The following is a 16,297-nucleotide window of genomic DNA, read 5'->3' as shown; positions in this document are numbered from 1 at the left end:
GACTTTAAAGCCGTATATGATACCATCGACTGGAAAGAGCTATGGAAAATCATGGACGAGAACAGCTTTCCCAGGAAGCTCATCAAACTGATTAAATCTACACAGTGCTGTGTTTGGATTTCGGGTGGATTGTCAAGTTCATTCGAATCACACAGAGGGCTTCGTCAAGGTGATGGTCTTTCATGCCTGCTGTTCAACATAGCGCTACAAGGTGTTATGAACCGAGCGGACATCAACACGCGGGGCACGATATTCAACAAATCTAGTCAATTCGTCTGCTTTGCCGATGACATGGATATTATCGGCAGAACATTTGTGGCGGTGGCTGAACAGTACTCCAGACTAAAGCGCGAAGCAGAAAAGATCAGGTTAAAGGTAAATACGTCTAAAACAAAGTACATGCTGGCCAGCGGAACCGAGGCCGAACGACGCCGCTTGGGCAGTAGTATATTGATCGACGGCGATAAATTTGAGGTAGTTGATGAATTTGTCTACCTTGGCTCACTGGTAACGGCAGACAATGATACCAGCCATGAGATTTGGCGGCGTATTATCAGCGGAAGTCGTGCTTACTATGGGCTCCACAAGCAATTGCGGTCGAGCAGACTAAGGGTACCGCCAGAGTGCAAGCGACATGCGACGCGACGCGACATTTCTTGCTGTAGTTATACGCGCAGCCCTTTTTCGCCCGAAGCAGGACTGTGCATTTGGCAACATGAGAGCGAAGTCGTGTCGCGTCGCTGTCGCGTTTACTCTGTACGGGGCCTAAGTCCCCGTACAAAGTGCACCCTGTACAAGACGCTTATTAGACCGGTTCGACAATTCGAGAGAAAATTTCTGCGAGAGATCAATCCCCCAAATTGAAGTTGTAAATAAAACCATGCATTTGTATATATTAGACTATAATGAGAAGATATGAGTAAATATTAGAATATAAAAATAACGTATCGGCGATTTATGGCGATTTTAGGAGAAATACTTCCAACCCTCTAATTGGCAGGGTTAGGCACTAGAAGGTTTAACTCTGTAATAAATAAGATTTGCCCATGTGTGTAGAAGGATTTTTTTCGTCAAATGTGGTTCGCAAAATATTTGCACCGAGTTCCCTAACACCCTGTATCTTTATCAAAACTATTCTCAAGTTTTAAGCAGGTTTCGTTTGTTGTTTTTGCTCTTTTGCCTCAGCGAAAAAGTATTCAAAAAATGGTGTATGGGGCAATTGCAGAGTTAATTATTATCTACAATATTGTTGAAGAAAGTATAGTTTTGTATTTGTGATACTTTAGAACTGCAATGTGGTTGCAAAAAGAGTACTCTTCTTTGGGGTGGGGTAGCAGCTCCATAGCGCCATAAAAACAAAAGATAAAACTATGCTTTCTTCAATAGTATTGTAGCTAATAATTGACTCTACAACACTTTTTCGAATTCTGCTTCGCTAAGGCATTGTAGTCAAAAGCAGGATTACGCTAACCAGGCTTCATTTTCGGTTTTTTGCTCAGTAGATGCTCATTTATTAATATTTTTTGATGCTCATTTGACTACAGCGCCTCAACGAAACAGAATTCTAAAATATAGTTTAAAGGGCAATTGTAGAGTTAATCATTATCTACGATATTGTTAAAGAAAGTACAAGTTTAGCTCTTCTATTTATGGCGCTAAGGGGATACTACCCCGTTGGTAGCAAAAAAAGTGACCATTTGGGACTACCTTCTCTGGACCTCGTCTACGTCTAAGTGCGTCTCAGATTTTTTTGCAGTTGAGTCGGTCAAACGCTTGTTCAAAGTCAACGTATAGCAGCAGAAAACAGTCGTAGAATTCGTTGATCGGCCAGCATGGAATCCAGCTTGCTGCTACCGTTGAGTAGCGTCTATCTTCTCCTAGATCCGGTTGAGGCATAGCTTATAGAGTGCTTTAACTTTAAGAGTAATACAGAGCAACGCGATGCCACGTCAGTTACCGCATTCAGTTAGGTCTCTTTTTTAGGGACTTAGACCCATATGCCCTGTATCCAGTTCACTGGGTTGCAGTTTTCCATATATTGCTGAAAGCTGATGCATCTCTGAGCTGATAAAGATGGGTTAGCATTAAGCGTTTCGGCTGAAATACAGTCTATCCCTGGCGCTCTATTGGATTTCATACTCTTGATGGCTGCTTCAATTTCATGTAGCGATGGCGCTTCCGAGTTGACGCGATTAATTAGACGAACTGTAGGCGTCGTACGCTGATGGTTTTGTAGGTCCCTGACATTTGAAACTCGGAAGAGTTGTTCAAAATGTTCAGTCCATCGCTTAAGCTATTCTGTACGGTCAGTCAGTAATTGACCAGCTCTTTGTATTCGTCTTGGCACCACTAAGGCGGCAAGAAATATCATACAACAAGCGGATATCACCATTGGCGGCGGTGGTTTCCCCTTGTTCGGCTTGTGAGTTAGTACAGGCTCTCTTGTCCCGCCTACAAGCACGTTTAACAGCCCTCTCCAGTTCGGCGGATCGATGACGGGCAGTTGTCTTATCCGATTTGGTTCGCGCCTGCATAATGCCGGCTTTCGTCTCTCTCCGCTCGTCGATCTTCCTGCTCCCAAATGGTCCTGCCGAGGGTTCTGGTCGTGCGCGTTCTTGATGCCGGTTTATTGCTCTTCGATGGTTCCACCAGGTGGCAACTCCAAGGCTCAGGATTCAAGTTGTTCGACAAAGGCCCTTTTCACCTCAGGATTCTCCAAACGGCGGACGTCGTAGGGGCAACTAACTTTCTCCTCCCGTCAGAGGTGGCATAAACCGCAGCGCAGACCAAAAGACACACATTCTTAAACAACACAACACTCGCCATGCGGTGTGTGTTCGCCCACAAATTCCCTTCAGTGTCTCTTTTGCTAAACACGCTCTTTCGTGCTTTACGCGCACCAACAAAAGGCAGTCGCAAACGCTGAGTGATAAATGTTACCATACCAAGAGCCGCACTCTGCGCGGCTGGATTGTACACCCTGCGCTGGGTCAGTTGAAGTGGTGTGATTGAAAAAAACATTTTTACTATTGCGGTGCCTGATCCGTACTAACTTAACATAGACCATATTAGTTGTTCAGTGCAGCGTGTATTTTCACTTTTAAAAGGGCAGAAAATTTGTAAATACAAAACAATTTTTTTGCGCAATTCCGCACGGAGTGTGGCAAAGGGCAGCACCAAGTGCTGTTTGTCACTCACTGGGCGATTTTCACCGAGTGCTGTCCTTCGCTCCCACTCTGCTTTCGCTCGTACGCTGTGTGCATATTAGCTGTAGAGGTGTGTTGCCCAATCGCTCTGTGCGACAAGGCATAATATTGGAACATTGGGCGCATAGTGTGAGCGAATGACAGCCCTGCCTCCCGTCGTTGGACACGTGCGACACGCAAACGTATTTCTCGGGTACTTTTTCATTTCGACGTATCTGACAATGAGATAGAGTCCCTCTCTTCCACTTTTTACGGCGATACTAATGCATTTTAGCGCATCAGCTTTGCCCGAATCGGTTGCCGGAGTCACTAGATAGTTAAATGTTTTGAAAATGTCAAAAATAGTCCACAACACCTGTCGTTCGAATACGGCCAGTGCACATGTCTTCTGTAAGCTAAGTTATTGTTTCAAGTTCGTACAGGACTACCGGTCTGATTAGCGTTTTGTACATCCTCAGCTTTGTGCGGCGGCGTATGCTCCTTGATCAAAGCGTGTTGCGGAGGGAAAAGTACGCTCGATTTACAGCTTGAATGCGTCGTTGAATCGCCTTACTCGTATTATTGTCGGCGGTGACCAGAGGTCCCAAATATACGAATTCATCAACCACTTCCAGTCAATAGTCACTGTCCGTCCGTTCGACGATTCTAAAGAACTCGCGAGTGTCCTTGAAACGCGCACGTAGCACATCACTCGCTCCAGGGTAGCTTTGATCAGCCGCGTCAGTTTGTCCGGAAAACCGTTGTCGTGCATTATTTGCCATAGCTATTCGCGTTCAACTGTATCGTATGCTGCTTTGAAATCTACAAAAATATGCTGCACGGGCACTTTGTACTCTCGACTATTCTGGAGGATAAATCCAGTCCACGTCTGGATGTATTGTCTGTGCTAACAAAGCTGGTCAGCTTTGAGCATGTTGGCTGAAATGCAATCAATCCATGGCGCTCTGTTTAATTTCATACTCTTAATGATTTCTTCAATTTCATTAAGTGATGTCCCCCAGAGCAATTGATGCGACGAATTTTTGGCGTCAAAACTGCTATTTTGAAATAGTTTTTCAAAATGTTCAGTCCATCGCTTAACCCGTTCCGTACAGTAAGTCAGTAACTGATCAGATCTGTTCCGTAGCGGTATCTTGGTATTTATCCTGGAACCACTAAGGCGGCAAGAAATGTCGTACAATAAATGGATATCATCATTGGAGTTGGAGTTAATCCAGGCTCTCTTGTCCCGCCTGCAAGCTCGTTTAACTGCCCTCTTCAGTTCGACGTATCGTTGACGGGTAGCTGTCTTAGCCGCTCTGGTTCGCCCGCGCGATGGCGGCTCCGCTGCGCGCTTTGCCGAGGGTTTCGTCACTGGTCGAGGAGAAGGCGTTCTTGATGCCGGTCCATCTTCGCTTGATACAGATGTGGTCTATTTGGTCTACTGTTCGGTCGTCACTGGAAATCTTTATGTGCTGCTCTATGGAGAGAAAGCGATCCACCAATGACCGTGTTATTACCACAGAGTTCTGAAACCAGCTCCCCGTTTTCGCTCATCTCTTCTAGGGTTCTAGGCTATGGCATCCCATGACGCGTTCAAGGTGTGCGTTGTTTGAGACAATGAATTCGTGATGAAGTCACCCAAGTGAATTTGGATGTCCCCTTTCGTCATTTTCATTTATATGCTAGAGTAGAGCACGACTTGTCCGTACGATGTCTTGTGTCCGCCAATATCCGGCCAAGGGACCTCATTTAGCCCTAAGTTTGCGTACCCTAGCCAACACCACGTGGAGGTAGGAACAGGAATTAGTGAACAAAAGTGGTAGATTTGCACATTTATACTCTTTGCCAGCCTCTTTTATGCAAAGCAAAGCCTTGGACTTAACGTCTTTTCTAAGACTTGATCCTCCTTTATCGACAGAGTTCTCAGCCGGCTATTAGAGTACAGAGGACAGTTACGGCGGCCAATAGACCAATGAAAAATCTCCTAAGCCATTTTATATTTCGTAATTTGAAAATGTCTATCATATATCAAAAAATACTTCAGTTTTCAGATTGCATTCTGTTTTTGTAGAACGTAGCAAAACATTATTATCTGATAGTTATCCCATATTTCAAGATCGCGTTAGCAACAAAGTTACACAACAAGTAGTAAACAAGCATTCCAGAAAACGTATGCGCAACTAATAGCGTGTCAAATGAATATTTGCACTCCGTGTAGGTTGTTTTTTTCAGAGTAGGTATCTATTTCTTACGTTGAATGGAAAAAAATGTTCGCAGAGCGTGAGAAAATGTTTCCTCCAATAGGCACATGTTGAAAGAAACGAATCAGTACCAGCCTTACCGGCTACCGCTGCTGACGAAGCAAGCTTCAGATGACTTTCTTTACCTCACTCAGCACCCCTTTGCGAAACGATTGTTTCGGATTATTTATAATGCAAAGCTTACATTTCATTCTTTATTATTTTACCTTAACCAAAGCGTCAGGCTCATCTAGCTACTCAATCAACCGGTTTCAGTGTGATGAACCGTGACAGTATAAATACAACAGCGATGGTACCCAGTACGAAGCAAACCACAAACATGTAGAAGCTCTCCTCGGTGAAAACATCTGTGAAGGCGGGAATCTGATGGTACCAATTCTCGATGATGGCCATATGACCGCCCTTTAGTTTTTTGTCCGGCATTTCCGGCTACTCTAGCTTAACTATTGACCGCCGCAAATATACACAGTTTATCGTCGCTTTCCGGCACCTCCGGCCTTCTTTTCAGACTTTGTCTTTAGCGTTGAGGTGACAGTTTCCTTCGGGGCCAAGCTGGTTATGTGTTTGTTGCACAGTTGCAATATTTCCAGCGTCGAGAGGTTCTCGCTATTGATCTCGATTTTCTTCAGCTTTGCTTCGGCTTGTACGGAAGGAATCAATTGGAAAACAAGCGATGGCGGTCGTCGGTCGCAAACCACCTCGGCCTTCAGCGCGCAGGATGGATTAGTTTGCACTATTTTTGGCCCCGACAGATGGTTAAGAACTTCTCTGCAAGCAAAAGAAAGATTTATGTGTTAGCAATTTGCGTAAACCTATGTGCTTCTAGCATTATTACAGTGATAATAATCTATTTTATTTCACCATAAACATGCAATAAATTTTACAATAGATTATCTATATCACTCAGATCGATAAATTTTCAATCTTCTTCCAACGCCAAACAAAAAAGATATTCAGAAGTAAACTAATCAACATTCTCTCTTTCTTTTGCAGAACCGGCTGACAAGTCCCGACCGGTCAAGCTGGCGGAAATGTCGACCGAACGGGAATTGACCCCTGGTGGTCCGCCGCAAATGTTGCCACTGTCCTATTCGGACCTGGCCAATCACATCCAGATGAATGGAGTCAACATTATCAGCAAAAATTTCAGTGGTACGTTTGACCGTCCCATTTCTATGGTGGTAAAAACGCTCTAGGCTCCCTATCTTATATGTAAACTATGTATACCCTCTTCCTACTACTGTAATATTTTTCTTGAGCTATACTTGAGCATTGTATATTTTCTACTACATTTGGGTTCAGGGAGGAAATACATACCTTTTCCGGTATTTCGGAAAAACTAACACTTGCACTAGCGGTAGTACTAATTCTGTAGGGTAATTCTTCTAAAAATAGGTAATATCAGCTACCTTTCCCGCACACAAATTGAGTGTATCCTGCTCGAAAGGAAAATGGACTTCGCGAATGCTTTCGACAAAATCTGCTCCATTTTGACACACGCCTGCGCACTAGGAGTCCATCTATGCGTAGCCCGCAACCGTGATTACCCTTGTTACTCTTGTAAATACATACCTTGTGGGAATGACTCGATCGTGAAACGGATCGAAAGTAACCGTAATCCGCTGGACCGCTTTCAGATTAAGCAGCTTCAGCTGCTTAGTGATGGCGGCGAAAACTCCCCTCGAACGGGATAAAGTGCCACTCAGTTTGATCGACATTACTGGTTATTATTGTATGGCAATTGCACCGATTTGATTAAACTAAAATATAAACTTAACTGTGTGGTTTCATAACACGTTCAGTTCGTTTCTTTTCTGATGCTGTTCGTACGTGCGGCTGTAAAGTGATTTGACAGCACTTTTTGTGCGAGCTCCGCAAACGCTCAAAGCAAATTGTTCAGTGAAGGTACATGCTTAACGTGCACGAACATGGAAAATAAAGAAAATAAATCAAAGTTCAAAAATATTTTTCACAATACAGCATTTTGTGCACTCCATCGGTAGACAATCATGCTTTCGCTGCCAACAGCACAGCGTGAGCGAAAATAAAATAGCATTTCGTCAATTCGTTTCTCTCTCGACAGCCAGCAGTGTGAGTTGGGCTCGCTGTCAAATTTTGAGCCCAGGACATGCACTCACTGTCATTCACTGCAATTCGATATGAAGATTGATAATGATATTGTGGTTTACATTTATGATGATATATGGTCAATTCAATAGCATAAATTAAGAAACAAAAATATGAATATAATTTGAATTTGAGGCACTTTTACAATAAATTTACTATAAATTGTTCTAGATGCATTGTTTCTACTACAAAATTTAATGTAAATTTTTTTTCGGGCCTCTCTCTCTCATGTTTTCATGTGCCAGATTTATTTTATGAAAAATTAAATGAAAAAATATTTACTCACGGCTTCAAAAATGGATTGTAAAAATAAAATTTATTTTATCATTTAATTTAATTTAATTTAATTTAATTTAATGAATCACAATTAATATAATATTATGCCTACCGCAATCGATTTACTTTGGACTTTGACAGTGACTCGCCTTATTTTGACGTTTTGTGAGTGCAACTCGGCTAATGTAACGAAACGATAGCGACTCGTCTAATCGATTGCTTTACAGCGGTACAACATGTATGTACACCGAAAAAAATACACACACTCAACAAAGATTTTTTCCCGAAGCTATACGCGGCTACGATGCTAGATGCTACACGATCTTTTTAACCCCATGAAAGTGCTCATATGAAGATAGAATTAACAAAAGGGCGAATGTCGCAAGCGTAGAAAAACCAAGTGAGGGTTGATTTTCTTATGCTGGTCCAGCAGAAAGTAACTCTCATCCGGTTTGTTTACATTTGCGACATTCGCCCTTTTGTTAATTCTATCTAGATATGTGAGTGTACGTGAAGAATGGTTCAGAATCTTTCTGTTTCTTGCACTCGTTGACAAATTTCTATCCTTGCTTCACGCATATACTAAACTTATCCAGGTGGTAGCACCTTGCCTTCGTAGTCGCGAATAATCAGTGCAATTACATACTGCACTCGTTCGCTAATTGCACGAATGTGACTAGCGAATTTCGTTTTTTAATTACACGATGGTTGCCAATATTTATTGTAAAACGTGATACGTTATCACCACAAGCTATACAGGCACCACGCGTAGAACAAAAAGCATAACATTTTAGGGACCAAATTCATTTGAAGTGAGTGAATCTCGTCCCTTGCATAGCTCACGTATCGAGTGGCTCTCGAACGCTACCTGTTTCTTATACTCTGCTTGAGGTTTATAAATTTACTTATACGTACTTATACACGCTAGTTAGTGTGGTGATTTTGCGAATAAACGGACATTTTCTCAACTGCGAACTTCGCTTTAATAAAACACGTCTTTACGCGGCACAATCAATCACAAGACTGAGTTGGTTTATTTCTCCCTTTCCTCTTTCCATTTCTGTAACGACTCCGCTCTCTCGGTGCGGAGGGTATACGACCCTATCGCTGCTGCTTCTAATTTTTCACAATACCTAATATTTTTCTCTGTTCACCCCGCTCGATCCCTACAGTTAGTTTAGACGGAAGAGGGCTATGGTGATTCCCGTTTTTTCATGTTTGCTCCCCGAGGTCTGGCAGACAACTTGGAAGCAAAGCATTGCGGTGCCACAGATCATGTTCCACTCCGGAAGACCGGCAATTCCAGAATACGTTTGTGTACGATGCCCCGAACGGGCCTTTCTCATTAGTTCTCGGAGGGGAATGTTGAATTTTGGTACTATGTGCGACGAGATAACTCCCGGGTCCCGGGAATGATCCGATCATATGTCTGTTACAGTTGTATTGGTTTATTCTACTGAGATTGACTGAGCTGCTGATACGGTGAAGTTTCCAAATGATAGGAAATTATGTACAGTGAAGACTGCTGCCTCTTTTTACATAAACGTCTATGCAGACATAGAAGACAAATAAAGTGTCATGTTAATTACAATGAATGAATAATTCCAAAATAAACTGACAAAGTATTATGAATAATGAAAAATACCGGCAAAGGTAAAATGTTCGTAATAATTATATTAATTGTGAGTCCAACAATTTGATTTCTTGGATATTTTTTATAAATTAAAGAAAACGCTTTGATCACAAATTATAGTTGTGGTTTGATCATCCCTTTAGACCATAATGCCATAATGTTAAATTTCTATTTCGTTAAATAGGTGAACTAAACTTGTAGCTTGTATTTTTACGGGTTCCTTGCGTGCTTTTTTTCCATGTGTGGACTCAGTATAGTTGATCTATTGTAATATCGCCCGGGTGTTTGCTGTATGACCTGCACTGCATTTCTTTTTGCTATAGTCGCTATTGAGTGAGCGATATGCTTATTTTAAATTGTATGCGCGCTTGCGTGTATTGGGGTTTATCCTTCCTTCAAAGCTTGATCTACTTTACCCACTTATTCCTCGCTGCCAGCACTATCCCATATTATAGCCGTCCCTGGCGAGGACTCATTCGTACCTCGGACCAGTACACTTGACTTAACTATAGAAGGGAAATTTGCACTGTCAAGAGGCTTCAGTGGGTAAATATAGAATTCAGCACGAAGGAAGGGTAAATGGAGGGGCCTGAGAATAAACCCATGCTAAAGTCACTTGACATCGAATGGCTTGTCTACTAAGATTCGAGCCCACGACCTCTCGCTTGTCAAAGCAGACTCGGCAACCTTGCGGCTACGGAGCCCCCTCCTTGCGTGCTTATATTTATAAAAGATAGCTGGAAGTTAGACAAGGGTATGAAATATGTGTAGATCAGTGTTCGCTGACCCTTGAAGTTTGTGATGATCCATAAAAATACTAGCTGGTATAATTTGAATGAAATGAATGTCACTTAAATGCTTATAGGCTTGCATGTAAATAGCATTGGTAATGCTTATTGATGACCTGGGTGTCGTACAACAATGATTTAAGGTAATAGATTGAAAAGATATTCTTTAAGCTTTTGGTTCGGTTGTTATGATTTGAATGTTCTTCCCTGAACCAAGCGCAGGTGTGAGCGCATGTGAAGAGTTCTTTACGGTGATAACGCATCACGCTTTACAATAAATATTGACAGCCTTCGTGCAATTAGAAAACGAAATTCGCTAGTCGCATCGCTTCATTCGTGCAATTAGCGAACTAGTGCTGTACCTGGAAAAATCGTTCGCATGTTGTCTGTGTGCTACAACACCGAAATGGCTTGAGGTTGTTTTTTTGAGCGTGCAGTTTATTTCATCAGGCTCGGTAGCAGCGTACCGACTCAAATAAACTTTGTAGCATTTTTTAAATGCGGCATGCAGTATGGTTCAGTTTGAGACATGTCTGTTTGGAATGCTTGAGAACTGAACAACGCGAGTTCGATAATTTGGCAAAAGTTATGCGTGAAGAGCTGGCCCTTTTGCAGCTTTCGATACCTAATATCGGATGAAAAAGTATCGATATCCGATAATATTTCGCTTGGCGAAATATCAATGCCGGATACTCGATATATTGAACGAAAATATCGATACCTCCGGTATCGATAAAATATCGCACATCCCGCTTAGGACGATTAGCACCACCCCATCGGCAGGCAACCATGTTTTCGCTGCCAACATCTCGCGTGTGCGTAAATGAGATAGCATGTCAGCACCGCGTTTCACTCAAATGCCAGCAGTCTGATTTGGGCCCGCTGTCAAATTTTGAGCCCCAGGACATGCTGTCGCTGACGTTCACTGCAGTTCGTTATTCGGGTTATTCGCGTTGACGAACGTAAGCAGCTGCCACCTCAAGAAGTTTACTGTAGGAGTGAAGCGGAATAGGAATTTCTTAAAGAGCGCAAGAGATCGAAACATTTTGGCAGATTTTCACCCACACGTACATACGGGCATTTCTATTAGCGAATTCATAAATTAACCTGGCTCAGGTCGATTAGCACTCAGTTTTAATCGGAGTGCTGTCAAAGCGTTCATAAACTGACAGCATTCAGTTTGAAGCGCAGGTTAAAACTGTCTATAGCATTACGGTTTACGGGTCGATCTGTCAAACTGCCCGTATCGTTAATAAATTTCGGGTTCGAGTTAGCACGAACCCAGGTTAATTTATGAATTCGCTATATGAGTGTGCAAGAGATCGTTTAATGCCATCAACGCCAATAGAGATGTCGATGGGGTGATTATAGCACTCAACTCAGTTTTAATTGAAGTGCTGTCAAAGCGTTCATAAATTAACCGAAATTGCATCTCGGTTAAACTGACAGCATTCAGTTTGAAGCGCCAGGTTTAAAGTTAAAACTGTCTAGTATTACGGTTTACGGGCCGATCTGTCAAACTGCCCGTATCGTTAATAGATCATTACACGGGAGCTCCTAACCACACTTTTTTGACAGCACTTGGTGGTTTGTTTACATGGTGTTAAATTTTGAATTGAGTTTCCTATCTTTGTCCGGCAGATAATGATAAAAATTTATAGTTTTTATTTAAGAGAAAGTGCCGTACATGCATTTTACAAAAACTTATGCAGTAATCCTTCACGAAATTTCAAATTGAAACTGCTGGATGTGACAAAAAATATGTAAACAAACCACCAAGTGGTGTCATTTGACGGAAAAATGACGTCATCGCAAAATGATCTATAAATTTCGGATCGAGTTAAGCCTAGTATCCAGCTGAAAAGAAAACAGCTCAAGAAAAAATCCTGGTATTTACCGAAGAAATTTTGACAACTGCAAAGCAAGCAATTATCTGTCATTTTTTCCTGTGGTAATAATTGCGCCGGATATTATTCCGTACGGAAAATTGACGTTTCAATTCATTTGCATGTAAAACTGCGCCATCTGAAAGTAAAAGAATATTTCTTGTGAAGTGCATACTGGTAAAGAAATCGCAAACGGAAAATCTTTTCTTTGGCATTTCTTGGCCTATCTTTTTGCCCATTTCTTTTCAGGTCGATACTAGGCTTTAGCACGAACCCATCAGGTTAATTTTTAATTTATGAATTCGCTATCTTTACTCGATTAGTGTCGTTGCAGCGGCACGGTCGGCCGCCCTCGATACGTCTCTGTTTGTTGTGCGACTTGGTTTTCTTTGTCTTCGCCACTGGTCTAAAACGCTACCCGTTGCTGCTAGTGGTGTCTCTGCTTGGCTGGCGCAGTCCCGTTTCGTAGGTAGTTCGCCATACGAAATTTTGCGACGAGTTCATCAGCTCTGCCAGACGTGCGTGTTGATTCGCGCGACGGAAAGTGGAAAATTCGGTCGTTCTCGTTTCGCTTTAGTTTACGCGAGTGCCTCTAATCGTTTCTTCAACTGCTCGGGTGTGATTAGCGATAGACAATGTATCCCGTAGGACAACGTAAGTAGTGTTTTTGGTCGTTTGAAAAAAGTGCGATTTCCGGAGCTGGGGAATCTGTAAATAATCTTCCCCCATTTTTCCTGTGGCTGCTCTGTCTCGGCTGTGTTTGTGTGCGTTTGCGAACGATGATGGCTGCTGCCAGTTTTGCTGTGTGCGTACCTGCAGTGAATGCAACGAAACAGAACGGGGCAGATTGTACAGAAAAGTGAAATATCTGCGATGAAAATGCATTTTAAGGACTGTTAGTTCCTTGGAACTGGTGAATGTGGCTTCTGGAAGTCGTTTTGTTCAAAAGCAGATGGACCGGATGAAACTAAAATGCTATGTTTGCACGTTCTTTGCACCCGTTTCTTTCGTGTAATTTGTGTACTAACGTGCTTCGAGTGCAAGAGTGTGCGTGTGTTCGTGAGACTGCACTTTTATTACTCGTGTGTGCGTCTGTTCGTCTTTCAGTTCATGATCCATGAAAAATTGACCAACTAAAACCATCGTTCTAACCGTATCAGCGACGATTAATGACGAATAACGCAGCAGATTTTATTAAATACGTACTAATGGAAAAGGATTTCAGTAACAATCGTAATTTTTGTGCTTGGACGGACCCGCTGAAGCAGTGAATTGTTTGCCAACTTTCTGACAGCCATAATAGAAATCATCAACCCTTCTGCCCTTACGGTTGTGTGCTGATAGCCCCAATGCACTAACACCTGCTCAAGGGCTGTGTTTTACACTGAGTCAACGGCTCGACTCCGTCAGGCATTTGCAAGGTTCCGTGAACGAACGAGTGCTCTCTGCAACCTGGAATAACAGCACCAGAGCCAGAAAATGACCTGAACTAAAAAGTGCATGCACCTGCTGCTGCTGCTGCTACGGCTACCCTCTGCTACCAAGTGGGTTAAGTCGTTCCGTGAGTTTTAGATGACTCACTTTCATAGAGCGTTTACCGAGAAACATGTTTTAATAACTACTTTGTGAGTAGTGTTTGGCGAGTAACAGAAATAATTTTTCCCTTGTAGGTGAACGGGAAAATGAATTTGGTCTACGCATCCATAAAACCATTGAAAATATATAAAACATATTGTATTGGGGGAAAAAAACTAAACTTGCAATTCGATGCCATGATTGCTGACTAATTGTGTTCTTAAATAACTAGACGAATGATTTCATCATTGTTTTTGCAAACTGCAACGAAATTTGTTAATAGTTTTAAATCTTATTTTATTTTCAACCCATGTTCAACATTCAACAACTGGGTAAACTGGTAATCCTCAAATTTTTGGGATTACATTCGAATGGTCGAAATAACAAATGGCATAATATATCAAATGGCCGAAATACAGATGGCCGAATCACAATAGGCCGAAACACAAATGGTCGAACGTCACATCCGGTTGAGTATATTCACGGCCTCGCTACCGCTCGTTTGGACTTAACTAAGGTATAGTCTCTACTAGTTAGTAAACTGGTAGGGAAAATGCTTGGGCCTAAATAGAAGTGCTTTCTCCGGGGGCTGTCGCCCGCAGTGGCCGGCGTTTTCGAGGACGGGTCACCGGCGAACACTCGTGGCCTGCGGCCGTTTCGTTCTGAACCATCTAGGAAACATTTGCTAATGACACTTCAAATAATTCTTGTTCGCTTCCTGTGCTTCTTCGATTTCGCCCAAAACAAAACAGCTAAACATTCGAGGATTGAAGCAATTTTATTCAATCAACACAGAGGTATTCATGGCGATAAAACGATTGCTGTTTTGTTAATAATTAATTTTGTTTATCTTTTATAATGTAAAAAGTCTAGGCTTCGTAATTTCTGCCGCAAAGTTGGATGCTCGACGCATACGAGGCGATAGAAGGGACAATGCCTAGAGAACTAGAAGATTTCCTCGAATACTTTCGCACCACGTATATAAGTGGGATTTTTACACTAGCCCCGTAATTGTCCTGTACTCTAATAGCCGGCTGCGAAGTCTGTCGATAAAGAAGGGCATTAGAAAGGACGTTTAATCCCACGGCTTTGCTTTTTCTATAGTGGAAGGAACGGAAACAGGTCATTGTTTCACTTCGCTCTGTGGTCATACTTTACGCCTGTTATTGAGAAGCTACCACGGGGCACAAATAGCGTAGAGACAGGGCACTAACGATGGACAACCATTGTCGGTTTCCCTTCCCAGCACCAGGATTGTTATAGAGTTGCAAGTGGAACAAAAGGCAGTAGAGGGGAAAATTTAAAGGGGTTTTCAGGAAGACGTTCCAGATTCGCGGAGATTAAGAAATATATTCAAAATGTATAAATGCTCATAAAATGAACAACAAAAGTTTTGTTGGCGCAGTTGCGCTTTTATTAAGCGCTCAACAAAGGCGTTCTCGATGTTTGTTTTTTTTTTTTGTAATAAAAATAGTTGCTGTCTTGCTTATTTTGTATTCTGTTTGATTAGTTATTTGTTAACTGCTTGCCAATTCATGTTTTTTATTGCATAGCTATTTAGGCATTCCAAGCAAATTCGTCTTCATATTAAACCTTCCGAGAAAGGAGGAGTTTGGCCTTTCGTGATTCGCGCAAATAAGAACTCGGCCCTCCGTGATTCGGCCAATTATAATTTCGACCTTCTGTGAAAGTTGTTGAAATTCGGCAGTATTTCGGCCCGTTTTTAAGACAATACATGCTATCTATGAGCGTTGCATTTTTTATGCTAATCAAGCGAAAGGAATCAAAAAGTGTGACAACTGTTGATCTGATCTTGCTGTATTGTTTGGCTGTCAGCAAGCTCAATATCCTCGATTTCACAGTGTTCAGGCGTCCAGAGTCATAAAACTGTCCTGGCGTGAAAGCGGGTTAAGAGGGTCCCACATCCAATTGCTGAAACGCTGTAGAAAATTACCTAATCGAAACCCATAGTAACCCACCCCCTTTTGGCATATTTATTTCATTCAACTTCAATACCATAATCGTATGCTCGCACCTTACGCTTAACTCCACTCAAAAAGTTTTGTGCAACATTTCGCTGCAGCTTCTTCTGTACGGAAGCCTTCCTCAGATGCTTCCTCCTTAGGATGCTTCCGTAGTTTACTTATGTGTCCATGTCCGCCGGTCCGGCAGAACAAAGGGATGAAATCAGAGATCTCCACTGCTGACGGTTACCCGCCATGGCTTTTACCTGTCACTAGGACAGGTTCTCGTCTACAGCCCGGATGTCGTTGGCTAGGCTGCGTCTCTATGAGCCTTTGGGTCTGCCTCTTCTACGCTGTCCTTGTAGATGTCAGGCGAGCGCTTCTCTGCAAACCTCGTTCGCTCCTTTCCTCAAGGTGTGTCCGATCCACTTCGATCTACGTTCACGAATTTCTGTGGCTATCGGCCGTTGGTGACACCGACGATGTTCCTCATTGGATATCCAGTTATCAGGCCACCAGGCGCGAGTGATGTATCGCAGGCACCGGTTAATGAATACCTGTAGTTTTTGCGTTGTCTCCGCTGAGATGCACCACGTTTC

General features: G+C 42.5%; 2 protein-coding genes across 6 annotated transcripts in view; one reads left to right on the top strand and one right to left on the bottom strand.

Annotated features, from left to right (window-relative positions):
- LOC128738173 (protein argonaute-2) overlaps nt 1-16,297 on the top strand; it is a 119,256-nt gene that overhangs the window by 64,747 nt on the left and 38,212 nt on the right. For 3 of the 5 annotated variants that reach the window (XM_053833090.1, XM_053833088.1, XM_053833089.1), the window contains exon 3: nt 6,443-6,601. In XM_053833090.1, the coding sequence (XP_053689065.1) occupies nt 6,481-6,601 (121 nt within the window). In that variant the 5' untranslated portion in view covers nt 6,443-6,480. Of the gene's footprint in view, nt 1-6,442; nt 6,602-12,670; nt 12,814-16,297 lie in introns of those variants that run through there. The other 2 variants (XM_053833093.1, XM_053833091.1) reach the window with 1 other exon arrangement.
- LOC128738180 (uncharacterized) lies at nt 5,793-7,277 on the bottom strand. Its single transcript, XM_053833111.1, has 2 exons — nt 7,022-7,277; nt 5,793-6,217 (listed from the first exon to the last, which is right to left on the bottom strand). The coding sequence occupies exons 1-2, from the start codon at nt 7,165-7,167 to the stop codon at nt 5,920-5,922; spliced, it is 444 nt and encodes a 147-aa protein (XP_053689086.1). The 5' UTR covers nt 7,168-7,277; the 3' UTR covers nt 5,793-5,919.

The sequence above is a fragment of the Sabethes cyaneus genome, chromosome 2 (genome assembly GCF_943734655.1).
Source record: "Sabethes cyaneus chromosome 2, idSabCyanKW18_F2, whole genome shotgun sequence".
Classification (NCBI taxonomy): domain Eukaryota; kingdom Metazoa; phylum Arthropoda; class Insecta; order Diptera; family Culicidae; genus Sabethes; species Sabethes cyaneus.
The sequence above is the reverse complement of the archived record's forward strand: the minus strand, read 5'-3'. Positions and strand labels throughout refer to the sequence as shown.